The 27,578-nt window shown below is 35.3% G+C and overlaps 1 protein-coding gene across 2 annotated transcripts; it reads left to right on the forward strand.

The window, feature by feature from the left end:
• Positions 1-5,306: 5,306 nt before the first annotated feature.
• LOC145629300 (trafficking protein particle complex II-specific subunit 130 homolog) lies at positions 5,307-26,696 on the forward strand. 2 transcript variants are annotated; one of them, XM_081681861.1, is made up of 21 exons: positions 5,307-5,661; positions 6,869-7,098; positions 8,267-8,448; positions 9,970-10,153; positions 10,524-10,614; positions 11,320-11,480; positions 13,938-14,027; positions 14,115-14,276; positions 14,642-14,703; positions 14,809-14,899; positions 15,745-15,908; positions 16,058-16,265; positions 19,304-19,849; positions 19,931-20,143; positions 20,270-20,645; positions 20,855-20,945; positions 21,010-21,094; positions 23,004-23,193; positions 24,355-24,650; positions 26,089-26,182; positions 26,283-26,696. In XM_081681861.1, exons 1-21 carry the CDS (start codon positions 5,598-5,600, stop codon positions 26,456-26,458), a joined length of 3,756 nt encoding a protein of 1,251 aa, XP_081537987.1. In that variant the 5' UTR covers positions 5,307-5,597; the 3' UTR covers positions 26,459-26,696. The 2 variants fall into 2 exon arrangements, with proteins under 2 accessions (XP_081537987.1, XP_081537988.1); XM_081681862.1 differs by having other exon boundaries at positions 26,092-26,182.
• Positions 26,697-27,578: the final 882 nt, after the last annotated feature.

Raw genomic sequence — 27,578 nt, forward strand, 5'->3', positions numbered from 1 at the left:
ATCGTCTCTTCTTTTGGGGAGATCTTCTTCTCTCTTCTTCTACTACTTCTTCTTCTCTTAATCCTTTCTCTTAGACTTTCTCTCTCTACTTAGTTTTCTCTCTCTTAATCTCTCTCTAAACCTTTGTTCTTATTTCTTTAATTAATTCCAGAATTGTTTTGGTAACGATTTCTCTTCCCTTAATCTTAGTTCTTTATTTTATTCTTTTGATCATGATTTATTTCATTGCTTTGCTTAGTTTATATTTAATTATGTGTGAGTAGTTTAATTTCTAGGGTTTATGGGGATCTAATAAATAATATGAAGGGGTAATTTATTGTTGTTAATTATCAATGCTAGATTAATTTCCTATTGATTGATTTAATGCTCTGTGACTAGATTAGGCCTATCTTTTATGCATGAGTTTGACAATATTGATTCAAGAATCGAGAGATGAGAATTAATGTTTAGGTCTAGTTTCAATAGGCAAGTTAATTTATAAATGGTTAAGTCAAGATTCGTGAGATGAGATTTAATACCGATAAATTAATTGTGTGATTGTAATAAGTAGCGAGAGCCCTTTACAATCTGATTAATTGATGCATTGATGATTGACTATTATTGATTGTTGGTATTGCATGATGATTTCTTATTGGATTGTTTTAATGTTTTACAATTGCGGCTTGTAAAAGTATAGCAATATTAAATTGATGAATCGAGCAGATGTTAATTTGATATTAAAGGCTATTTTCGATAAGAACTTAGATCTAGTAAATTGCGAGAGCCTGTTAGATCTATGTTGATTAATAAATTGCGAGAGCCTGTTAATCATGTTATTTATGCCATGTCAATGATTGATTACCCTATTTTACCCCGGAATATTATTTATTGGTGAACCTATGCCCTAGATCCTTTTATATATTATTTTCTCCCTTTTCTTACTCTTTTTAGTTTAGTTTCATATTCAACTTTTAATATTGGTTACTTAAATAATTTAGATTATAATATTTAATTAGGAGTAAAAAGATTTGTTTCCCTGTGGAGATCGACCCTACTTCCCTATCTGCTTTAGTTAGTGAATTAGGTAATTATTTTTGATTAGGGGATACGACTTTACCCTGTCACCCGCCTAAAAATCTTATACTCATCCCCGCCCCACCACCCGTGGCGGGTACAATATCCACATCCATACCCGCCCCACCGAGTACAAGATAGGATCCATCCCCACCCCATCACCCACTTGGATATTCATACCCACCTTATACCCGCCCCAAAATCGTCCCAAACCCGTTGCCCTGATGCTCTATTGTATCATATTAATGACGATTATATCAAATTAGGTTAAGAAAATTGGAACTTTCACCATTCAAGCTTATTGGGTCTTAGGGGTATCAAGTTTCATAAATTCTCAACTCTTCTAAAAGAAATATGGTGCAGGTATAAGGTGGGTACGGGGCGGGGCGGATATGGGGCGGGTCTATTCTAAAATCCATACCCGCCCCATCACCCATGGCGGGTACACATTTTATACCCATCACCCGCCAAACCTCCCTCCATCCCCGCCCCACTTGGGTGGGGATGGGGCGGGTCTCCCATTTAACCCGACCCACTGCCATCCCTAATGCCAGTTGATCCAAACCGTGGTTTTTGCAACCAAGATCTTGAAATAGTTGAACATCTTTTCTTAGACTGCCCCTTTGTTCGTCTTCTATGGGTATGTGGTCCCTTAGGTTGTCTACGAATTCCCGATGAATCTTCATTCCCCTTCGAGGTTTAGTTCACTATAGTTTGATCACTTCCTTGGCATCTATGAAATATTGGTCTAGGTTGGACTCTTTTTTTAGTATGGCAAGGGCAATTTGGATATCGAGGAACAACATACATTTCTGTGATTCAACTTGCTTTCCTAGTTCAATTTTCCAACTTGCAAATGCCTAGATTTTGAGGAGCTTTTTAGCTAGGGAGTTCCCTATTCCTAATCATAGCTCCACCTGACTGGGTTTGGTTTTCATCTGTATTCGTATTTTCTTCGAGGTAGGGACTTCACCTACCTTTCTATAGATCTTACCGTTGATGATGCTTGGGATTCAACAGACTGTAAGGTAGGTACAACTAGGGATGGCAATATTAGGTGGATATCCTCTAACCCGCTCCACCCGCTTTAAATAAATGGACGAAAACCCAAATTAAATGGATAAGAAGCAGGTGATGGATCGGATCGGATGTGGATGACATTTTTTTTTCAACCGCTAACCATCCACCCACCCGTTTAACATCTATTAAATAATAAATCTATGAATTTTATTAATATAATGTGAAATGTGCAAGATTACTTTTTTTTTTTGTTGCAAATTAATTTGTCAAACAAAATGATGTTATGGATTTCCTTTTTTATTAATAACTAGGGCAGCTAACGCGCGCGTTGCGCGCGGAATGGCTAGCCATTTTGAGTTAGCTTTTTTCAGCTTGTGTTTAGGAATGGCAATATCCATTTATCACATGTATACGTAATTATCACAAGTGTAGCTAAAACTTGGCAGTGTTTGGGTGGAACAACGATTACTTTAGTTGTGGACGATTACTGTTTTACATTATGTGTTTAAAATAAGTGTTTTTTTTTAATAAAGCCTTACGAATTTAGACCATAGTTTTAAGGTTTATTGGAACAACTAAAGCATCTAACCTAACGCATAATATTCTTAAACCATAACCTTGAAAATGTTACAAACAAAAGGTTCAAAAGCAACAATTACAACCAAACATTGAGCATAATATGTTGTATGTGGTAGTGTTCTTGTATGAAGAAACACTGTGTACTTATTCATGTTGTAGCTAAGTTGTTCTAGTAGAGTCTAGGAAAAGGAAATGGCTTTGATAGCCCACTTTAGAACCCGAAGTCTAGTTAGGGATGTTGTTGATGCAATCTAAACGTACAGTAGCTTGGTTGCCAAGGTGGTAGTTATTACTTCAAATTCTTGTTAGTCGCCCTGTGAAATAATGCATTGAACAATACTAACCTTTTTTTTTTTTAAAGGTGAAGGAGATATTAAGATGAAGGAGAAATAGGAAAGCCAAGTATATAAATTGTTGGAATTATAAAAGAACTATCAGTTTCCTAAAAAAAATAGTTACAAACTCTAGCAAGTTTTGAGCTTGGTTTTAATTATAATTTAATTAGAATTGAATTGATAATAGGAAATGAATGCACGGAATCTGAAAAGAGTTACAATTATTGTTTATGGGAATAATTATTGCAAATTAATTTTAAGTACGGAGTACTATTTTAATCTTCCTATGACAGATTGATAACGTAAAATGTTGTGCAATAAATTAAAAATATAGCCTCCATTGAGCTAATGAAAAGCTTTTTCACATTCATCATCTTTATTGCTGGTCAATTATTACTTTTGGGTTGTGCTTCATCTTCTTTGGGTTTTCTTCAGGGATAGTGAATAAAGATTGAGGAGATAGAAATTAAAGCGCAAAACTCATTAATGGGTAGGGATTATAAAGGGGTAAGAATGTAAATAAACATTTTGAAGGGCAAAAAGGTCCGTGCACTATTCATAAGAACAACTTCCCACTTTTTTATAAGGTAGGGAAATAAAAGATATTGTATATATAACTGAAAATAAGAGTTTTTATGTGAATTTTTTTCACTACTCATCCATTAGTCATCTGCTCCATTCGTTTCATTCGCGGATGATGGACGTACGGATATGGATGATGGGTGAAGCGAATGATGGGTGAAGCGAATAGAATAATGGATGGGTGCAGCTGAAGCTCCACTCGATCCAAATCCGATCCATTGCCATCTCTAGGTACAAGTTGGATTTTCTCGTCCGTGGGTACCAATGATATCTTTGGGTGGAGGTGCCCAGGCTTGTTTTGCCCAATAGCCTGTTTATTCTTTCTACTTTATGGGATGGTGGTGTCACAGACATTTCTACAGTCGATGGATTTATCAAAAGATTTGGAACATCAACCTTTCGTGTTTGTCAAATACTGAAAGTTAGACATCAGTGAGTGGTCTTTGCTCATGATCTACCAACTTTAACTCGTTGTCGTCAGCTTCTTTGCTTTCGTTTTTAGTTTCTGTTTTTTTTCTTTTTGTACATGCCTTTGTAAAAAATTAAAATACTACGAGTAAAAATAAACATGGCCAGTGGTATGGACTCCTTTGGTCTATACCTAGGGGCAAAAATACACTTTCAAGTAGATTTTTAGACAATAATTATTTTGTTACCAGCTGTAAAAAAATACTCTCTCTCCACTTTCCCCCCCTCTCTCTCCTCTTTCTCCACCAAAATTCTCACCGGAAACCTTTTTTTTTTTAAAAAAAAAAAAAAAAATTCTCCTCTTTTCCTTTGTAGTTCAAAGACCTCAAGGCCAGTTTGTATTTCGACCAGAATTTTCACCGAAAAATAATTTGAAAACCTTTAAGTGAGAGGAGAGAGACATCACCATCACCATCACCATCTTCGTCTTCATCAACAACAATGCCGGTGGGTTACTACATCGTCCTCACCACCACCACTATCGAATATGTAATAATAATATCCAGAACTACAATAATAATATAAAATCATATGATAACAGTATATAAATCAACCATAGTAGTATAAAAATCAATAACAATATAGTCAAGCCCACAATAATCATATACCCAAAAAGTATATAAAGCAATTCAACAATAACGGTATACAAATAAAAATTAGTAGTATACAAAATAAAATAACAGTATACACGTTAATGATAACGGAGCACCGACAAACAATTAATGTCGTCATCTTCAACTCCTTCACATCCAAATTGTTTCGAATTTCGATAACACCAAACAAAGAACTCACCGTTTTTCATGGAGAAAATCGTAAATTTGCACACCGGTGGTGAATTCATCGTCTCTCGTGACCAAAGTAACAAGATGTTTAAAGACCTTGAAAATCCTTTGCCGCCCTCCAATTATACTACCTTTTATCAACCACAAAATTTGCTGCTCCGGTCCGGCGCCAGTCGTTTTTTCACGGGAAACAACAGCAAAGAGGGGAAAGTAACTTCTCTCTCCTCCTTTTTCTTTTTTACCCACCCCTCGTTCTCATTTGACCCCTATTTTATTTTGGCTTTTTTAATTCACAAATATTATTTTTTTATTTAGGTATTGGACAGGGAGTTCAATACCGGATAACGGACAATACTTTCTCCAGTCTAAGAAACAGGTACTCTAAATAAATTTATTCCAACAATTTTCAATTTTTGATTAAACCAACTCATTCGAGTCGGGTTGACATGTGAGAGATTTTAAACCCAGTACTAATGTTACCTATACCGAAACAAAACACACACTAAACGATCTCACTACACCAAAGAAGAAAGGAGAGAGAAGGAGAAGCCTCAAAGGTGGGAGAAGTAAGAAGGATGAACAACAACATTTGAACCAACACCAGCAAAGTCGATGCTTCTTTGCTCCATTTACTTACTCCCTTAAACACTGAAAACATCCACCATAATTTCAATTCACATTCAATCCAAAAACCAAAAACCCTGGATTTTCTTCTTCTTCCTGATTAAATCTTGCGCGATCACCGCATGATTCCTTCTTCTTCATCCTCAGATCAATCATGGCGAATTACTTAGCGCAGTTCCAAGCTATCAAAAACACCTGCGATCATCTCGTCATTGCTGGTACTCTCTTTCTCTCTCTTCTCGTAAACTTCCATTATTGTGTTTTGCTGATTAATTGCACAATTCAGAAGATTGGCATTTTGATTTCATTTATAATTTTTTGATTTGCTGTTTGATTGATCCAATGTCAAACTGCTTGTCGCTTGATTTGCATTGATTTGATTTCGCAATTACATTGTTTGATTTAGTTTTGTGATGTTTGAGAGTGTAAGATTACTACTACAATGCAGAATGTTAGTTCTAGGGTGCAATCAATGATATGAAACTATTGAGATATCATATAAATTGATTTTCTATAATGTGGGCAATATAGAGTATTTGGTAAACCGATAATTGTGCTGATTCAATCGAGCTATCGGCTCGCTAGTAAGTTAGTAATTTGAGGACTAGGGTATCAATCTTTCACATAGGATTATAGGAATCTACTAAGCAATCGATTTTGGACTATATTAAAAGTTGATGCTCACTTACTAGATGACCTTGCCCAAGGTATATATGATATCATGCCTCGTACTTTTTTTAATTGATGTAGTCGCTTTAAGTGAGGCATAGGGGAGTCTTTTTCCAAATAGGTTGCACCATGAGTTTCAGAAAGCACGAGTCATACCAGGACAAGTGGATATTTGTAGGCAAGGTGTAAGGTTTGAGTGAAGCTGTTATCGACTTTTTTATTTTTAAGGAAGAGTGAATTTATGGAGTAGAAGCAAGGAAAATTGGAGAGGAGGATTCGATGGAAGGATTGATTACAGATAAGGGGGGGGGGGGGGGGGGAGGGGAGGGGGTACTTCTTGAGATAAACATAGAAAAGCTCCTTGCATTTGACTAATACATTAAGTTATTAATTGAAAAATATACAATCAACGTCAGCATAAATTAGTCCACAAAAAAATAAAAAATGGTTATCGATCATTGGCCATTTGAGTAAACTATGTTCTATTATTGTGAGATGGATTGTAAAGTTGTAATACCATGTCATGACTTCAGCCTGGAAGACATAACAGTTACCAATGTTAGAAGCCTCAACAAGGGGAGGTATAGCCGTATAGGCAAGGTCTTTTTATTTATTTATTTATTTATTTTTTCTCTATTTGAGCTCTTATGTTCATGTGTATCTATATTGATCCAATTGTTCTTCTTCTTTTATGCTGCCTTTACATTTGTTTATTTGTCAACATTCATTGCTAATGCACATACAACTATGTTTCAGTCGAAGATGTGAGTGATTTGTGGCCAAATGTCAAAAATTTATTTGAAGAGTGGCTTCCATTCAAAAAGGCTTGTCTAAATAACAAGACTCGAAATCCTGTGTTTCTGGAGAAACTGCCAGCTGAATATATATTGACCACAGATTCAAGGCTTCGCAGCCGCTTCCCACAGGAGCAGTCACTATTTTGGTTTCGGGAGCAGTATGCTACTGTGGTACTTGTTACATGTGAGGTAAAAAATTAAATCTTCTATCACTTTCTACCTTTCTCCTTATTCCTTCAATTTAAAATTACAAGTGTTTCTCATGCATTTTCTGTTAAAATTGATAAAATTCTTCTTGTATAGTTTTTTCCATTTTAAATCATGCACCCTATAAAGTCTCTCCTTTTGTGATCCCAACGGTCATGGCTGTTCTGAAATTGATACATATCCTTATTGGATTATAAAGTTCTTGATTTTACATTTTCTTAATGATTGAGTGTCAAAGTGTTTTGCAGCCTTCTTGGTCATTATTTATTTTACAGTTTTCATTTGCACGGTCTTCAAGATGTATCTTTGACCATTAGTGTCTAGTCACTTAATAACAAATACTTATAAAAAGTTATGCACCGAAAGGATTCCATCAGTATATCACAAGAGTGTTTTTTGTATGTATTTATGATATATTTTGGTCAAAGTCTTTATAGATTGATCATGAAAAGAGGGCCGAGTGAGTATTAGCAATGGTAATACAAAAGGAGGACAAGGTGTCCTTACAAAGAAACTCTTAAAAACTACAAATTTGTCCAATTCCTCTTCATCTTTCCTAGAGAATATTTTGGGAAAGGCCCAGCTGCTATAGCACCTAAAGAGGCTAGTGACGTTGCATTGTCCAATATCAAATCACGCGGGATAGACTCATGCTTAAAAGTTCAACTATTTCTTTCTAGCCAAGCACACCACAATATTGCCATGCCATCCCTGAATTGTGCCAAAGCATTGTCTTCTTCACCCTACCAAAACCCAAATTAAAACTGTAACCTCTCTTGAATGTATTTGATTAGAATATATTACTGATATTTTCCTGAGAGCCACATCATTACGTGATTTGGAATAAAGTAACTTGCTTTGCTTCCTTTTCTTACCTTTATACTCTCATTTCTTTGCTGATATGAAATTATGATTAATGTTTCTTGGAATTTGGTGCGAAAGTTATCACTTGTATAGGTTTCCAAAATTTTGGTAGTTATTTTATTTTATTTTTTGGTTGGGGGGGGGGGGGGGAGAGGTTATTGAGCATAATTATGAGTGAATTACAGGCATACTTAATGTTGTTGTTTAGCCTTACTGTCATTATTCGGTTGCAATTTTTCTTTGCTTTGTGTTTACTTGCTTCTATCCCTTGATATATATGCTGCAGGACCTTGATGAGTTTAAATCCATCCTCAAACCTAGAGTGAAATTGTTAACACAAAATGATGAGAAGGAGTGGTTCATTGTGTTTGTGAATAGAGCTCATCCCACCAATGATCAAGCTACCAAGATGGCGAAAAGGGTATATGCCAAGGTGGAAGTGGAATTCAGCTCAAAAAAGAGAGAAAGGTATTTTTAGTGCAACAAGGAGCATGTGGTTCCTGCATTATGATTCTGCATAGTATATTTATGTCATTCCTAGAGCTTGTGTGACCTACAGAATTGACTTAAGGTGCAGTTTTACACCACATTAAATGAGCTTGTTTGGTCTACTATACTGATCAACTAACAATTACAGTAACAATTTTTTCAATAATACTTTTATTGAGTGGATGTATAGAATCACATTACTTGTTGTGTTTTGGATATATTTGTGTTCTGAGATCATTTTTGGATTATTGGCAGACTTTGATAACCTTTAATCATGAGTATTTATAGCAGCTGTAGTTGTATCTGTCTGAATCTGCTCAAATTTATAGCATGAACAACCTTAATGTGATAGCTTCAACACATAATATGCTGAATTATTAATTGAGTGTAACTTCCAAAGTTTAAACTACTCTTTTCCAACAATAGTAAACTGCAATTTAAATTGGAAGAGGGTCGCATCGACTTGTGGCATGATGTTACTACCGTTCTATAATATTTTTTTGCTTACTACTCCCTCCGTTTTTTACTACTGGTTATGCTTTCTACTTCAGTTCGTTACATCCTCTTTAATCCATTTATGGCAAACTATAATTTCCATCTTACGCAAATGCAACACTTTCTTTCCTAATTTTTCTTACACAAAAGCCGCTTACAAGTTACAAGCTTACAACACTCTCTTTTCTAATTTAAAACATAAAATCACTTTAAACACTCTGTCCTAGTTTTACTTTTACATGCCCCACTTGCTACTCTTTCTCCCACCCTCTTTGGTTTATGTTGCTACAATAATTTTAACCAACAAAAAGAACAAAGGGTGTTTTTATTTTATAACTCTTGGTGTATCTCTTGATACATAGGGTTTTTATTAATGTGTAATACTTAACATTGGGTGGCGTGAGTATTAATCATATAATCATTTTCATACCTGTCACCTGAATATGAACCAACTGATGTGTTGGAAGATCAGTTGGTTTTGATTAGGATATCTATACTTGTGTTTGTGCATACATTCTTTATTTCTTTGATTTTTATTACAGCCTTAGATATCTGACAATGATCTAGGCAGTGGTATATCTAAACCGTCATGTCATGTTGCCTTCTAAGAACGGGGACCTCCTCACCTTTAGCTAGGCGTGTTTGTGCTTAACTGTCTACTGTCAAATATCAGGTAAGCTAGGTAGTTGGGACCTTTTTGGCTGTTCATGTTGTCTAAAAGCCAGAGGAAGGAGTATACAAGATTTCTGTTAGGTTTCTGGTGGTGTTTGATTGTGTCCTCCGAATTCAATATAATATTTCCTAGTGTTTTTGATTGGTTCCATTCTCATTATCCATGCCTTTTCTCCTTCGAGTGTGGATTATAAAATGGCCTAAAATGTGTTGGATTCAACCCTACAAAAGAAGAAATGTGGCATAAGTTGAGTGGAACACTTTCACACCAAAATGAACTCTCTTGGAAATTTTGCTGCATTTTGCTTAAAGCTGGGAATTTCTCTCTCTCAGGTGTTGCAAACTAGACTTACATGGACCAGAAGCAAATTTTTGGGAGGACTTTGAGTCTAAGATCATGGAGTGTATTCGTAATACATTGGATAGGCGAGTTCAGTTTTACGAGGAAGAGATTCGGAAGCTGAGCGAGCAACGATTTATGCCAATCTGGAACTTTTGTAACTTCTTTATACTGAAGGTGTTGAATTTCTGTCTTAATCATAATAGCAGTTGTTGATAGATGCTTCAGCTAGATGTGCCTTATAATTTTTGCTTATTGTTAGTCTACATCTTCGTGGTGACCCCTCATTATTAGTGTTTTTTTTTTCCTAGACACTGTATATCCTGAACTTTTAATTATCTAATGCCTATGGTTTGCCTTTTGTTGTGGAGTCACTAAATTGAATTTGAATTGGCTTTATAACCTTTTTTCTGTTGTCTTTGGCTCTTTGGTTGGATGTAGGAAGTACTATTATGATATTTATAATCTTGTTTCATCTAATAAATTTTGTATCCATAACTTTATTACTTGTTCTCCTTTTGGCCTGAAATTGTCTTATTTGCTTTAGGAAAGCTTGGCTTTTATGTTTGAGATGGCTCATCTTCATGAAGATTCATTACGCGAGTACGATGAGCTTGAACTTTGTTATTTGGAAACAGGTAATTTGTTCATTGCTTACTTTATGTAATTGGCTTCATCTGCATATTAGAATTCTTTTAGCTTTCAAGAAGTGAGAATTATAATGTTTTTTTTGTAGCTTGAAATAAACTTTAGGTTTTGGTTTGGCTATAGTTATATAAACTTTAAGTTGTCGAACTTCATGACTTTGAAAAGTTTCAGGAATCTTGTTTGTTATCAAGTTTGGGTTTTTTTAGTGTATCGTTTCACTTAGGTTTGGCTATAGTTATATAAACTTTGAGTTGTCGAGCTTCATGACTTTGAAAAGTTTCAGGAATCTTGTTTATTATCAAATTTGCATTTTTTAGTGTATTGTTTCACTTAGGTTTGGCTATAGTTATATGAACTTTGAATTGTCGAGCTTCATGACTTTGAAAAGTTTCAGGAATCTTGTTTATTATCAAATTTGAGTTTTTTTAGTGTATTGTTTCACTTTTCTTGGGAAGCTCTGCATGGGGAAGGGCAATTTTGTATGAATAGGATAATTGAATGAAGAACCTTACTACTTCAATGTTAAGAGATTTTTTTTTTCTCTGTTGATCAATTTCATATTACTACTGTATTTGCTAAAGTTTTCCAGCCTGTATGCAGTTTTGTGTTTGTTAACACAACTATTTCCCCATTCTAGGGAATAATGCTACATATTTAACAAAAAAAATACTATGCTAACACTAAATTTTATGCAGTAAATGTGAGTGGAAAGAGAAAGGAGTTTGGTGGAATGGACCAAGGTGATGATCGAGCTGCACTGCTAAATCCTGGAATCAAACCACTGGCACAAATAGTACAGGATGATTCTTTCAGAGAGTTTGAATTCCGTCAGTATCTGTTTGCATGTCAAGCAAAGGTATGAAAGCGATTTATTCATTTTGTTAGTTGTATGAGATGGACACTGTTATAGAGCAAAATTTCCTTGTTGAAAGATGAGTTTGATACTTGGAAACTTGAATTCAGGGAAAAAAAGGGCAAATTCCTCCTAGGCCTGATATTTAGGTCACACGTACCCTGGCTGGATAATCCATGTAACATAATATCTTTGTTTTTGGAACCCTTTGCTTAGTGCTAGGCTGTCCTGATTTCACCGAAAAAAGCTGCATATGACAATGCAGCATATATATTGATTTTTTGTTGTTTTTGTTTGTTATCTAAGTTGATGGCTTAATGCTGCCATCTAGACCTTTAGGGATGGACTTCATTTAAGCCAAATGTCTCGTAAGCTATTCTGATTGTGGCTGAGATTGTCCAGGTTCTGGTCATAAAATGATTGATATTGCTGGATGTTGTCATTTCTGCATCCTTTTCTATCCTCTTTCCATTGAATCGAATAGGACCATTTTTTTTTTGTTCTGCTGCTCCTAGAAGCCCTACTGCATAAAATTTGGTAAATCTGCTCTGAGAAAGAAAGCAATTTGCCCCCTTCTGTGTTACGAATATGTATTGATGCCTAAAAATCTTCAGGAATGTATTATATTGTAACTTATTACCTATCAAAAATAAAGGGGGTGGAGGGTGGGGGTTAATTTATCAGCTAAGAATCCTAGGCGTTAAACACTATGTTGGAATAATTGAATAGCAATTATGAAGGGAAAGCGAGGGGAGAAGAGTATAAATACGGGGAAGGAAAGGAAGAGAGTGAGCTTCTATTTTCTTTCCAAATCTTTCATATATTGGAAGGATTTGATTTATTAAAGGAGAAGAAAAATGGAACCTTCAAATCCCCTCCCCCTGCCCTTCTCCATATGATATCCAAATAAGGGATGACAATTCCCTCGCTTTCTCTTCTCTTCCTTTCCTTCCATTTCTCTCTATCCAGTCATTTTGTAAAAGATATAAGCAATACAATTAGTAGTAATACATAAATACATACTCAATCAGCCTTTTATCACTTGTTATTTATTGAGGCTCTTCTTACCCTTACACAATGTGTATCCCTTAAGTTTTGTGTTCATTGTATCATTTCATTTCCTCACTCCACAAGGAGAGGGTTGGGGGCTCTGTTATGATGCATAGAATTTAAGGAGTTGGAGAGTGATGTTAAAAAGTGTGTCAAGAGCTTTTATTTTTCCTGTTTATAAAGTGTGTTTTGGGTGAATTGATAAGTTCTTAGTATCTCAGTAAGCTGGATTTATTCATTAGACTTGATGTAACTCATGCATGATGCATGTAATGTGTGTACTTCATATGGAGCACAAACGTTATTTATAATTTTACATGAGAACGAGCACCTTTATGTTTTTAGCCTTATAGATAATGTAAGATAAATGACATAAAAATACCATAAGAAGCATTGAAAGTAGAAGTAGCATTCTCTGACATGATACCAACACATCCAAGACCGACATAAATATAAAATTTACTGAAGTTGACTCAACATGAACACAGCCCATTTTGACATTTTTGTCATATTACACAGTTATTAGCTTCTGGATTTTTTTTTGAACCAGAAACGAACAAGAGACGAAACACAAAAATGACCCATATGGAAACATTATCTCCCTCTATTATAAGTTAATGTCATGCACTTGTTTTTTCCCCCATATAGTGTTTGTGAATCATAGAGTATCTGTTGATGCAGTGAAAATACAACTTTTATAAATATTCTAGATGACAGCAACTAATGCTTCTCTAAGAGTTTCCCATTTGATTCCTTGGTATGAGAGAACTATTCAATTTTTGTAAAAACCATGTATCGGCTTCTTAGTATCTTGGACGCCCGACTACCAGAGTTTGGCATATTGACCCATTGGGGTGTTTTTTGTTCTTTCTACATGCCTGCAAGCTGCATTATTTTAAGAAACAGATAATATATTTCAGCGTAGATTAGTGTACATTAGAGGACAAGCTGTTTTGAAACTTAATCAGAAAATTAAAGCTGTATCTTTATGATAGAAAACTCTTAAAATTTTCTGGTTTGCCTATAAGGAGAGGTAGGCTATTTGTGGGTACACTTAAATTAACGCGTTGTGGACTTGTGTATCATGGCTTGAGGGGATTGAAAGAATATTTAGAAATTGGTGTTGGGCTTCTTTGCGTGGTAGTACTTTATAATTGTTGTCTTTTGAGCGTATTGGGCTTACTCGTGATTCTCTCTTTCTGTTATAGAATGTGACTGGATAGTGTTTATGCTACCATGCAACTACTATGCTGAGTGGCATCATCCATATATATTTTGATTTTGTTTGAATTCACATCCTTGAAATTGTTTAATACAAGACCATTCATTCTTTGGTTTTTACTTATTTTCTTTTTGTCATTGTCAAGTAATATTGATAGCTTATGCAGAGATTTATGCTGACTTTTGCAGCTTCTCTTCAAGTTAAGTCGTCCTTTCGAGGTAGCATCTAGGGGCTATTCATTTATCATAAGCTTCTCTAAGGCACTGACACTCTATGAGGTACAAAGTTTCATCTAGTTTATTGTTAAGCTTTCAAGCAAGTCTTAATATTCTCAATTCATTACTGAACCTTTTATTTTCTTCCAGAGCATGTTGCCTTTCTGTTTGCGTGAGGTGTGGGTAATAACTGCTTGCTTGGCTTTGCTCAATGCCACTGCTGCAAACTACAAAGATGGACTAGTAGCCCCTGATGTAGAAAAGGAGTTCTACCGACTTCAGGGTGATCTCTTTTCATTGTGCCGGGTCAAGGTAGACATTCTAAAGTCTTATGGGTATGGTTACTCTATCAGGAAAATTGTTGGGGTTGTATCATCTGATGATCTTAGTATATTTGGTTGAGGATTAAAATCTATTTTCATAAAAGAGTTACTGTTTAATAGATAAGGGAGTTATCAAATCACATCACCTATGTAAAGTATGTTGGATTTTTTTTTTTTTTTTTTTTCATTTGCTTATTCAAATGCATAATTATATGCCTGTGGCTGTATGTATGTATGTATGTATGTATGTATGTATGTATGTATGTATGTCTGTGGATCTTTTCCTCCTTACCAGTTTTTCCCTTCCCAACAGAAATTTCTTCTCTATCTGACATGGGTATATTATTGTGGCAGTTTATGAGGCTTGCGTACTTAGTAGGATATGGGACAGATATTGAGAGAAGTCCTGCAAATAGGTAAATTGCTAGGTTTTTTTAAAGATACTTTGAATTATTTCTGGGTGGCATAGTGCCTTCAAACTGTCTTCTGCTGCTTAACTTATTTTGGTTGCCACCAAATAGTGCTTCCCTCAGCATGCTGCCATGGCCCAAACCAGCAGTTTGGCCTTTGGTTCCACCTGATGCTGCTTCAGAAGTTCTAGAGAAAGAAAAGGTAATATTTCTGTTGCTACTATTGACGGTCAGTTATTACTTTATGACTTATAATTGCTCAGGGGTTTATTAGTGCCTATTTTATTTGTGTGAAGAGCTTCTGCAATCCCATGGTCTATTCCTTTTGAGTACTAAAGAGTGGGTTATTTATTACATATTGGATGAAGTGAAGCACTTCTTCCAACTTTTTGGAAATTAAAATTGCTTTTTGCTGATGATAAAATAAAAAATAAACTATTAGTGATGAAGGGGTAGATTGAAAGAAGACTAATATTCTGCATTCAAGGTTTAAATCTTAAAAAGCAAGTAAATCTAAAATGTGACCACTTTTTTTTTTGAGGAAAATTATTTTAATTTCAATAAGTTGAACTATTGTAAGATAATGTCATAACGACAGGGCTATACAATAACAATTTACGACGTCCAGAGTAACTGAACAAAGTACGATAAAATTAAAATGCAAATGGCCAACTTATAATATAGAAACAAGTCAAGGTAATCCTTAGACAGCAGATTCAGGAAATGGCTGAGCTTACTGGAGTTCTTTCCAAGTTGGCTGGGTATCCATGTTCGTGTGATGTCATTATTATTTCCAGGGAAACAATGAATGGCTCTATATAGCATTTGCCTGTTTATTTGTAGTTGTCTTTTCTTTTTTCCTTATTTTTTTTAAAAAAAATGTTATTAATGCTCTTTTTGTTATGCTTATTATTTCTATTTGTTCTGAATCATTTTTAGTGAAGTTTCTTGGTCTATTCTGAAAGAAAATACTTTCTTGAAGTCTTCTTTGTTATTTGTTGAGATAGAATTGAAAAGAATATTTGACTTATTTTTTGGTGTGTCCAGATGATTCTTCAATCAGGTCCAAAAGTGAAGCATTTTGGTATTCAAAGGAAGCAATTGCCTATTGAGCCCTGTGTTCTTCTCCGTGAAGCTAATAGAAAGAGGGCTTCTCTATCTGCTGGAAATATGTTTGAAATGTTTGGCACACAGCTTAATTTGAATGAAGGGTGGGTAAATGAGTCCAGTTAAATTTTGTCTACCTTACTTGTTACCTTATTGAACTATATGTGTAGCTTTAGTTAACGTTCTTATCTATCTGCTGAAGTCTTTTTCATTTTTCCTGTTTTTCTAAGTAAAACCTTACGCTTATCTACAGCTTAGATGTTTCAGGAGGTGCAAGCCCTCCTAGAAAAACACCTGCACCATCCATGTCACGTAATTATTCGACTCCAGGAAACTTTGAAGGCTCTATTGATAGACCTATGAGACTGGCAGAAATCCATGTTGCTGCTGAACATGCCTTGCGAAAAACAATCTCTGATCCCAATCTATGGAAATCTCTATCATCTATTGAGGATTTTGAGGTATCATATTACATACTTCACGTCATTGCAACTGTTATTGGTTTAGTTCTGTTTTATAACTGAAGATAGCAAAATATCCTATCTTGTTGTGTTATGAACTGAATCACTTTCTATTATCATCTGCCCCATCCTTTGTATAGAAAATCCAACTATTTGAGCAAGACTTCAATTAGATATTGCTAACGTTTATGAGTTTCCAAATTTACCCTTATTAATCTATGAGTTCTCTCATTTGTCTCTACTAAAAATTTATTCAACGCGATCTCATTAATTAAAAAATTGACATTAATATTAAAAATGCACAAACATTTTGGGGTTTATAAAAAATAGGATTTTACCAAAATTAAAAATTATAGGACAGCGAGAGTATATACTTGTTTCCTCCGTTGACACAATTTAGTATGGCCCACCCACCCTCTTCCCCCTCCTTAGGTGAGCTCTGACCCGGGTCTTTCTAGAGATTCATCATTTGCCCAGACAACTGGGACATGTGCTGCTGTAATGAGATTAAATTAAATATCAAAAGAAGAAAAAAAACATGAAACTCTCTTTAGGATTTCTTGGGGTCTTGCTAAAAGTTGGAGAAAATTATGAGGGACTTGTCTTTTTCTTGTTTGCATGAAAAGAATAGAGTCCGTCCTACTCCGAAGAATTTTTTAGTCCATGGACTTGAAAAGTAGGGGGCATTTGGTTTCAGGGATTTGTTGCCATTGTTGGCCAGAGTCATATTCTTGGTGGGAAAAATATTGGTGATTTCCTTTCTTGACCTAATTATCTGTGGCAATGAATGATTTTCAGAGAAGGAATCACTATTACAGATGCCCTTTTGTCCCAAATATTGGCTTTGTTCCTGCTTAGGACAATTCTAAGGTCCATTTTGGAAATTTTGGCATTTGGAAAAGAACCCTAGTCCCCCCCCCCCCCCCCCCCTCCATATAAATCCTAGTATGTTTATGATTAAAGGGAATTATGTGGCTTTTAAAATTTGCTTTAAAATGGATACCCAATATTAGGGGTTGGAATAGGTAGGGCCTAGGGGTATGGGAATTGTCGAATTGAAGTATATAGTATACATTTGGCCATGTTTTTTTTAGCTGTTTTTTATAATTATTTAAATCATGAAACCTCTAGAGTAATCTTATTCCTCTCCTTCATTTGATATTTTTATTTGGAGATCTTAGGTTTTGGGAAAGTAAAAGGGCCTTTGTGTGCGGATGGCTTGTTTGAAAAGGCTTAATAATCATGAAAAATATCAATTTGGCATTGGAGGTGTTGATTTTTCTTGTTGTGTTTGCTACATACTATCTTCGTTCCAAAAAGTCCTTTATGATTATTATCTGCCCTTAAATTAAGACAATTGAAGAGAGTGTTGATGTGGTGAGTCGATGTAAGAAAAAGGTAAAAAAGTACAAGAAGGGTGAGGTAGCAAAAAGATTTTGCAAAAGTAGAATAAAGCAAAAGTGTAAACAACTTTTACTAAACGAAGAATCTAAGAACTTTCAAGAATGAAAGTAGGCTTAATGTGCTGCTGTTAGACAGAATATTTGAAATGTAAGTTTTGCGAAATTAGAAATAGGTTGGTACTTTGTAGGATCGATCACCTTGTAAGGGATATTTGTCTAGGGTTCTAATATCTTCTGATTTTAGGATCCATTATTCAAAAGCATGGGAAATTGAATAGAAATGATGGTCATAGAAACAAAGCTGGTTGGTTGAAGTGGAAGAGTGCTACAATGCTCATAGAAACAATTAGGCTAGCATTATTATATGGTAAGGAATGTTAGGCTATGGAGCATTGTCAAAGTCATAAAATGAATGTGGTGAAGATGCATATAGTGGGTTTGATCTGTGGCTAACTGGCTATACATTACAAGAAAGGATCGATTGGGTAATGAAATGATTAGGACGAAAGTAGGGGTTACATCTGTTGAGATACTTGAGAACTAGATGAGGGAGAATCGCTTAAGGTGGTTTGGCCATTTAAGTTGAAGATTGATTGACACTTTGACAGTAAGGAGGCTTGAAGAGTGACAAAGTGATAGGGGCAATAAGGGTTAGGGGAAGACCTAAGAAAACTTGGAGGGTGATTGAGAGTGATATGAGTCTTTTGGAGATTGAGGAAAATATGGCGTTTGATAGAGCGGAGTGGAGAGAAGATATACGTCGGACATGTCATGACTTTAAATATGTACTCTTTTTTTGGCGGTATCAATCCTGTGTTGCAAACTCTTTTCTGCCCTTAATCTCTCAGTTCTCATAATAATCTAGGTAGATTTATAGCAGCATTAGTGGGGAAGGGGAAGAATATAGTGTGACAAACAGGGGCAGAAGAGGGCGTTGACATCTCCTTTCTAAAATTTTACATTTGGCATAATTCTTGGCATGATGGTTGTCGAACCGTCTGTATGAACAAGTGGTTATTGATGACTATAAGTCATGGTTCAAATCGTAGTAACTTTTTTTGAAAATGATTTTTTTATTTTTGTCAGCATTTATTTATGGTTTGGGTACATGGAGATTACCTATTGTTGCCCCCTTCCCGCCAAGAAATAATGTGTGGCTTCACCCTGGGACTGACAAATTAGCGAAAAGGGTGATGATAGAGAAGAGATAATGGAGAAAGGGAGGGAGGGGCCTTAGAGCTAGTGGGTAATTATTACCCTCCTTTTTGAGGAGTACATTACTCCATTAACTTAAGCCTCAATTCAAATAGACAAAAAAAAACTCAGAATTGCTGTTCCTTAAAATTTTCCCACCCATCTCCCATTCCAGGTGACCCCCAAGGCCCCAAGAAACTTTAATTACTGACATTGAGATATAGGTCAACTTTAACTCATATAACTTATAATAATTGATTTCTTTAGTATTTAATACACATTTCATGAAAATCGGTAAGATTAGTTCGTGAGAATCTGCATTTAATTTTTAAAAAAGGACTCTAGTGTTGGCTTATTAGAAACCCTAAAGAGTTGAGACTGTCAATTCGAGTATTTCTCTATATACTGAGTACAAATTCATCCATTTTTCATTCATGGCAGCAAAAGTACTTGGAACTAACAAAGGGAGCTGCTGAAAATTACCATCTTTCCTGGTGGAGAAGACATGGAGTTGTCCTTGATGGTGAAATTGCTGCTGTGTGTCATAAACATGGAAAGTATGACCTAGCCGCAAATTCATATGAGAAGGTTTGTGCTCTTTATGCCGGTGAAGGTTGGCAAGATCTTTTGGCTGAAGTGCTTCCAAACTTGGCCGAGTGTCAAAAGATTCTCAAGGATGAAGCTGGTTATTTGCAATCTTGTATAAGGCTATTGTCTCTGGATAAAAGCCTCTTCTCAACCAAAGAAAGACAAGCATTTCAGGCAGAAGTCATTGGCCTTGCACATAGTGAAATGAAGCACCCAGTTCCACTTGATGTGTCATCTTTAATTACGTTTTCTGGGAATGCTGGGAGACCATTGCAGCTATGTGATGGTGATCCTGGTACTTTGTCGGTGACTGTGTGGAGTGGCTTTCCAGATGACATTACCCTAGAATCACTAAATCTTACTCTGATGGAAACTCACAATGCTGATGAAGGTGCTAAGGTAGGCTTGGTCAACTCTTCTTGTAGCACTAAGTGAATTTATATAGGGAAGGATTCACTTGTTAGTTTTATGAATTTTCAGGCTACAAGCATCTCTTCTGAGACAATATTGAAGCCTGGAAGGAACACTATTACACTTACCCTGCCGCCACAAAAACCAGGTTCATATGTCTTAGGAGTCCTTACTGGTCAGATTGGACACTTGAGATTTAGATCTCATAGTTTCTCCAAAGGTGCTCCTGCAGATAGTGATGATTTCATGAGTTATGAAAAGCCAACTAGACCTATCTTAAAGGTATACACCTCAGTTGATATGGGTCTCAAGATAATTCTGCTTCATGCTCCTAACTTATGCTGACCATTGACTCAGCTCTGATCATGAATATATTTGAGCATTCTGACGAGTTCTTTTATCATGTAGGTATTCAAACCCAGAGCTCTGGTTGATCTTACTCCTGCTGTTTCATCACCTCTGCTGATAAATGAAGTACAGTGGGTTGGAATAATAGTAAGACCAATAGATTACCCCCTTAAAGGGGGTGTCTTGCACATTGACACTGGCCCAGGTTTAGAAGTTGAAGAATCTCATGTTATTGAGATGGATAGATACACAACTGCTCATAAAAGTATACCTGACATGGGATACTCTGGGGAACAAAATTCTCCATCTTCTCTTGTCAAAGATGTTACACAATTAAACCTGCAGGATGGCAAGATTCAGTTGCCTGACTGGGCAAGTGATCTAACTTCTGTCTTGTGGATTCCAGTTCGTGCTGTAAGTGATGGAATTACCAGAGGTATGGTGTTAACTACTCCTTCTACCGTAATTTACTTGCTCCATTTGACCAATTTTTGTGGAACTTTTGGGCCAAATGGGGAAGTAAAATGAGATTGAGGGAATAAACCCCGCATGTTTAATGCGGAGCCAGAAATTTGAAGTACTGTTGAATATTTTTTTTTTCTTATTTCTGCTATTTTTAACTTTCCTTCTTAATTAATTGTTCAGCGGCATCGCAGAGGCTGAGCATTGTGGATATGATGAGGACAATGGCTCTTAAACTTGAATTCGGAATGTCCCACAACCAAACGTTTGATAGGTACTGTTGTAGGTGTTGTTGCATCTTTTTGTGATACAATACTTAACAAAATTGTTTTATGCAGGACTCTGGCTGTCCATTTTACTGATCCCTTTCATGTGAGCACACGTGTCATTGACAAATGCAATGATGGTACTCTGCTTCTCCAGGTATTTACTGTTGATATTAATCTATCTCTAGACAAATTGCTTATCTTATTCATGAATTGTTGAAAATGTTGTTGCTGAAAAGTGCATATTGTTTATTTAGTTAAGTGGTTTCAAATAGTTTTGATGCTACATTAGCAATGGGGTACTTTCAATCATTCTAATGACAAGCTACAAATAAATGTATATGAATGTATTGCCATAATGTTGTTATTTGTGCTAAAGTAAATTTTCTATTTTGTTCCTACATGTAAATTTTTACTTTAAATCTTGTCAATGAGTCAATGTTGACCATCATTTAGTTCTTTTCTAAAAGATTAATTATGATGTTTCACTCAGAATTGACGAGCGATTTGTCACATTATAACACAACAAAAATTTACAAAGATGAGCTGTCCTGGTGTACCTGAGAGTAAGGAAAGGAGTGTTGTAGTGCATGGTGGATGCCTAACTTTGGTACTTGGATTTTTAATTCTTTGATGATAGTGTTTAAACTCAGGTATCAGAATAATGAAGTGAACTTTCATATTAGTCAATTGAAACCATGACTATTCTTCTATGCTTTTGTGTTAATGAGTGAATTGTGGTATGTACAAGATGTTGAAAAGTTGGAATGTGCAATTTTTTATTTTTTGGTGATGTTGTGATGAAGGGAGGGATTCTTGACTAGATGGAATCATCAGATATGCAGGATAGTGTTGATGGTCTCGTGGAGGAGAAGCTGTGGAGGAATGCATAGTGGAAGGTTTTGGAGGTATGGATGTGGTTGGAAAAGGAGTAGGTGATATGGTTTGAGAAAATGAAGGCTGAAGAGTGGAATATGGTTTTTAAGGTGGTGAATATTAAAAGTTGTATTTATATGTACTAGTGAGAAGGGTCAAAAGCTATAGTCTGTGAGGATCCACCAGGCTATTGCTCTTTAAAATTCTGAATATCTATCAGAAGATCATCCAATAATTTTAGCTTTGATGTGGAGTCATGTATCTCATGCTGATAGTAAGTGTTTAGAGCACCCTTTTAGGGAACAGATTAAGAAAGTAGTGTTTGGTATGGGTATAATTAATAAGTGTTGGATTTCTTTAAAAGATCATCTGAAATTGTTAAGGACTTCTTTGAGATTGATAGTGAGAAAGAGTTTGAATTTAACTTCGTCTCTTTTGTTCTTCTGAAGATTGGTCTATTATCACAGGGATTATTGAGTATTTTCTACGTGTTTATTTATGGTATGCTTAGAAGTTGGTTTGTTTGGTTTGAGGCATTGCAGGGCCTTACTCAAGGAACCTTAACATCTCCTTTCTTGTTGACTGTTGATTTTGTTCTTAGTAGAATGCTTTTGCCAAGCAAGGATAGTGCTTTGTAACATGGAGGGTCTGGTAGGGAGGGGTGGGCTGTTTTATCTAATTCTCTTGAGTATATTTTGCTTAAAAAGATAGTGAAATTAATGATAATAGTGCTACATTAGTATCATTGCCTAATGAAACACTGATTGACGGTAGCTTTGAATAAAAAAAAATTACTTTTATTATAAAATAGATATTATTTTATCATACAATTTCAGCAAAAATAATGGTCAAAATTTGAGCTGTGGAAAGTTAGGTGTCTTATATTTTCGAAGGGAGGGATTATCTATTATACTTAATTTTCAGGATATAGATCAACTCTTCCTTTTTATCCTTCCAACTTATCCATAAGAAGACTATTGGACTTGCATTCAAGGGCCAATGATATTGAGCTCTGTTTTTAGGTTATTGTTGTTAAATTTGACTTGAGGGAGAAAAAATTTCCAGGCAATGCAAGACATTCATATTCCACTTCAGTAGCACATTTTGTTTTTTTTAATTATGATTTGATTAAATTATGCATGTAGTTGACAAATAGATAAATATTTTACATTGCTTCTGTATCTATTCAGGTAACTCTGCACTCACAAGTTAAGGCTACTTTGAGTGTTCATGATGCTTGGCTGGATCTTCAAGATGGATTCGTCCACAACTGTCAGAATAATGGGCGACCAGCTTCAGCTTTCTTTCCTCTCACTGTTTCTCCTTCTTCAAAAGCTAGCATGTTGTTCAGCATATGCTTTGGTTCCATGAATGTCGAAGGTATTATGAGAATTTTTATGCTTGATATTGATGGTAATGCATGACTTGTTACTTGGCTATACTACACAATCTATATCAAGGGCTTGACTGCTTGAGTTCAAACTCTTCAATTGGTGCTTTTGTCCGCTTGTTAGGATGTTTTAATTTATCCTTTTCAAGGAGTAGGTGGAAGTGGTTAAAAAAGGCTAATCTTTGGGTATACTTGTCTATCAAAGGGAAAAAGCTAGCATACAGGTTTTCACAAACAGATACACAAAGTGACTAACAGACTGTTTGACATCCACCTTTTACTTTTCTCAAACTGAGGAGAGTGGATGAAAGAGTTAAAACTAATAATTTGTGCCTACATATGCTGAGAGTTGATGACTACATGGAATAATCACTTTTGGTTCATGTAGCCGACCCCGCTTATGTGTTTAAGGCTTTGATTGATTGATTGGAGAATATCGGGATAATCAAAGTTTTAATTTAGGGAAGAGAATCAAGGGATTTCTTTCATTCCATTGTAGTTTGTGTCCTAAGGAGGAAGATTTTTTTAATCATCTTTTACTCTTCTATCCTTGAGTTCTTTTCTTTGGCACTAATCATTAAGCTAGGTCCAGCCTTATTTTGAGAAGAATGTTCTTATGGCTTGGAGAAATAAGGGATGAGAAAGGTAGGCTTGTTGAAGCGTTGAAGATGGTTCCATTGGCCATTTGGCAGTGCTTATGGAAAGGAATAAACCAATAGAGGTTGTAGCTTCCTCTCGTTTAGGTTACAAGTTTAAAAAAAAAAAAAAATTATGTTTCTGTATAACTAGAGTCTTTTATTTGGTTCTAGGTGATACTTGTGTTTGTAGATAAACTGTTTCATGATAGCTCAGGGGCACGTATTTTTTGTTCTTAGCCCTCGTTCTTGGAATATTTATTTTTCCCTATCATATCTCTTTTTTGTTCATTATAAAAACTTATGTCTGCAATTGGAAATATGCTTCAAAAATGGGCATTGGGCAGTCCCCACCTGGCCTTTTCTGCTTGCATTGAAGAACAGCATTTGCAAACACAGTTAATTACTTAATTGGATTACTTTTTAACCATCAATATACAGTTGACTGCTTTCTTAATATTTCATGTGCTTCATCTAATTATTCGGTAAATTGTTTGTTATTTCCTCTTGCTGCAGGTGATACTGGGGCATCCGGTGCAGAAAGTATATTAAATATTAGTTATAAAATTAATGGAGATAGAACCATGGGAGCACACATGCCTGTCATAATCAAGTCTTCCGCAACTGACAGTGAAGGACAGGATTTGATCTTTAAAAGTGCTCTTGTTTTACAAAGACCTGTGTTGGACCCATGCCTGGCAGTTGGCTTTCTCCCATTTCCATCAGATAGCCTTAGGGTTGGCCAGCTTGTTACTGTGAATTGGAGGATTGAGAGGTTAAAGGATGCAGAAGACATGGTTCCTAAAAGCAATGTGAGTCATTAAGTGCTTTGTTGGTAATGTTGTATCTTACATAACTTAGTAGTAGTATACAATTCAGGATAATACATCACTTTTTCCATATTTCCCTGGATAATACATCACGTTTTCCATATTTTGGAAAGTTTTTCTATGAGAGCCAACTGCACCTGCCATCAACTTTTTATGTAAGCATTATTCTAGCTTCTGCTTCCCCACTGTCACCATGCATGCTTTTGTGACTTATTTTCTCTAGTTCAAACTAGTTTATAGCACTCAATTGTATTCTCTAGCTCTGTGCCAGTAGTGCCCACATCACCACATGAAGTATGGATGGATTGATTGTCACTTTTCTAATTATTTTTTTATTTTTTTGTGATAAAACGTACGCCTATTCCTGTGTGATTGGTGTCTTGATCTGCTGATATTTAGTTTTTAGCTTTCTCTAACTAAACTGCTGGGAAGTTTTTCCACACAAAGCTTTCCCCTCTGTTTCACTTACTTAGCAACCTTGTTAGTCTAGATCTTTACTAGTTTTACCTAGGTGATTGAAGGGACAAATATACTTAAATACAGTTTTCACATTAGAGAAAATGAGATAGATCTAATCATCTTTTGAAGTACAGGAAGTTACTCCATCTTTTTTAATTTTTACTTATTACTTTTTTCGGGGGGGGGGGGGGGGGGGGGGGGGGGGCAGGGGGGGTTTGTATTGCAAGTTTCACAACTCTCCTTTTCTAGGGGGCAACCCTGGCCCATTTTCTTACCTCTTGATAGCTTTATAATTTCAAGGCTTTGATTGATTGATTAATAGCTTTATAATTTTATATGCACAGAATGCATGCTATAAATTTCAAAAAAAAATGTACAACCACCTTTTTAAAAGAGTACGCAAATAATAAGGGTGATTTAGATAATCTCAAGTGGACATCAAACTCCTAGAGTTGGCTTGGGTAGTAGAGTTTATCAAAGCTAGTGGCTTGTTTTATATTCTAATCCCGTAATCATGCTGTTGAGTGAGAATGTTAGCTGCTAATGGATGTCCAAATGATGAAAGCTATACACCTTATTAGTTTGCTCAACTTTTATGAGTAACTTACATGTAAGGAAGGGTGTTGTGACCTTATGTAGTAATGAGTTGAAGCGCATGTGAAGAAGAGGAGATAAATAACCACTGTATTTGTGTAGGGAGTAACTGTTATTGCCAAGTGGTATTGCAATAATACCTCCCTTAGACTTTAAAGTTGCTTGAGTCTCCTCTCTGGATATGCCTAGGCTCATTTTCTCTAATTTAGCTGGCTATGAATAGCTTAGGTAATTGATACTGCAACTGTAATTATTGGCTTGTCTTTTCTTCGTACATGTTACTGAAATTTGTGTGAATAGAGGCTGTCAAATTTGTTATTTTAGGTTCTGTTTCTTAAATAAGTAGTGTGATCATTCTTGTCTTCAGCAGGAGGAAGTATTATACGAAGTTGATGCGAATTCAGAAAACTGGATGATTGCTGGCAGAAAGCGCGGGCATATCTCTCTCTCTACTAAGCAAGGTAATGGCAGTCAAAAGTTCAAACTCTATGCTTAAGTGAACTCGATATAATTTGGATTCGACATTTTTATTAGGAACTAATATGCTTGTAATATATACAGGCTCAAGAATTATCATCTCAATCTTGTGCATACCCTTAGTGGCTGGGTATGTACGCCCCCCTCATCTTGGGTTGCCAGATATTGACGAGGCAAATATAAGTAGTAATCCACCTGCACCGCATTTGGTCTGTGTCTTCCCTCCTGCTCTAAGCTCCTCATACTGTATACCAGCGTAACTATTCAAAGGGTGTTTATCTTTGTACTATTGATTGATTTTTGTAGTTTAAATCAGTAGATTGTAATTCTTTCACAGCAGTATTGATCACTAGGCACTAGAAAATTTTCAGCATTGTGAGTACCCTATCTGTACAATCTGTAATTACCACCACATACTAGGATGAGGAACATTTTTGTAATTTGCATTGTAATCTCTCTTTAAGTCAGTTTTAAAGAAGCAAGGGGATAAATTTATTTTTTTTTATAGTACTTTTTTTTTATTGTATGCCTGAAATCTCTTGATGTATAACTTTGCAATATTTGAATGATTGTGTGACATTCAATAGGTACTACATAAAGAGTAAAAAATTGCCGTTATTTAATATTGCAGAATGTACGAGTAGAGTATATCAGTATATGCATAAATGACATATAGGTCCTAAATTAAAAATATATTTTTAAAATACAATGTCTATTTAAATGATGTGAAAACTATACTCTTCAAGAATTTGTCAATAATGGAGTCTTGTTACTCTTCTAGATACCAAATACTTGAGATAGGGCCTATTCACATTTATCGAGCTAAAATGAATATTTTATGACAGAAGGAAATTAGGAGTTGAACTAAATTGCACTGAGCTGGTTGGAGATGAACTGAACTGAGTTAAAATGAATGTTTTATAAGAGAAGGAAATTAGGATCTGAACTGAACTAATTGAAGTTGAATTGAATTGAGTTTAAATGAATATTTTATAAGAGAAGAAAATTGAGAGCTGAAATGAAATTAAGCTGAAGTGAACAGACTTATAGTATATATATATATATATATATATATATATATATATATATATATATATATATATAAGTTGGAGGTGGAAAAATCTTGGTACTTTCATTCTTTTAAAATTGTATCATGTTGACTTTCACGTATGTCAACCCACAACTTTAAAAGTTTATATCCCATACCTTTTTTGCTACAATCACTAATATCCCACAACTTTGATCGTTAATATGTTTAATTTTTAATAAGTAAAAATTTTAATTTGAAAAAAAAATTGATTCAAAGACAATTTAAACAAGATTTCACATGATAATAGATCATATTATTAATTACTTATAAATCGCAACATGTAGTTAAAG

Source organism: Chenopodium album, chromosome 4 (assembly GCF_948465745.1).
Source record: "Chenopodium album chromosome 4, dcCheAlbu1.1, whole genome shotgun sequence".
Lineage (NCBI taxonomy): Eukaryota > Viridiplantae > Streptophyta > Magnoliopsida > Caryophyllales > Amaranthaceae > Chenopodium > Chenopodium album.

Bases quoted from the DNA above. Each gene is read 5' to 3' on its own strand.
- LOC145629300 (XM_081681861.1), top strand. From the start codon at position 5,598: ATGGCGAATTACTTAGCGCAGTTCCAAGCTATCAAAAACACCTGCGAT. The intron at 20,946-21,009 runs GTACTGTTGTAG...TGTTTTATGCAG, and splicing joins CACAACCAAACGTTTGATAG to GACTCTGGCTGTCCATTTTA. The intron at 23,194-24,354 runs GTATTATGAGAA...CTCTTGCTGCAG, and splicing joins TGGTTCCATGAATGTCGAAG to GTGATACTGGGGCATCCGGT.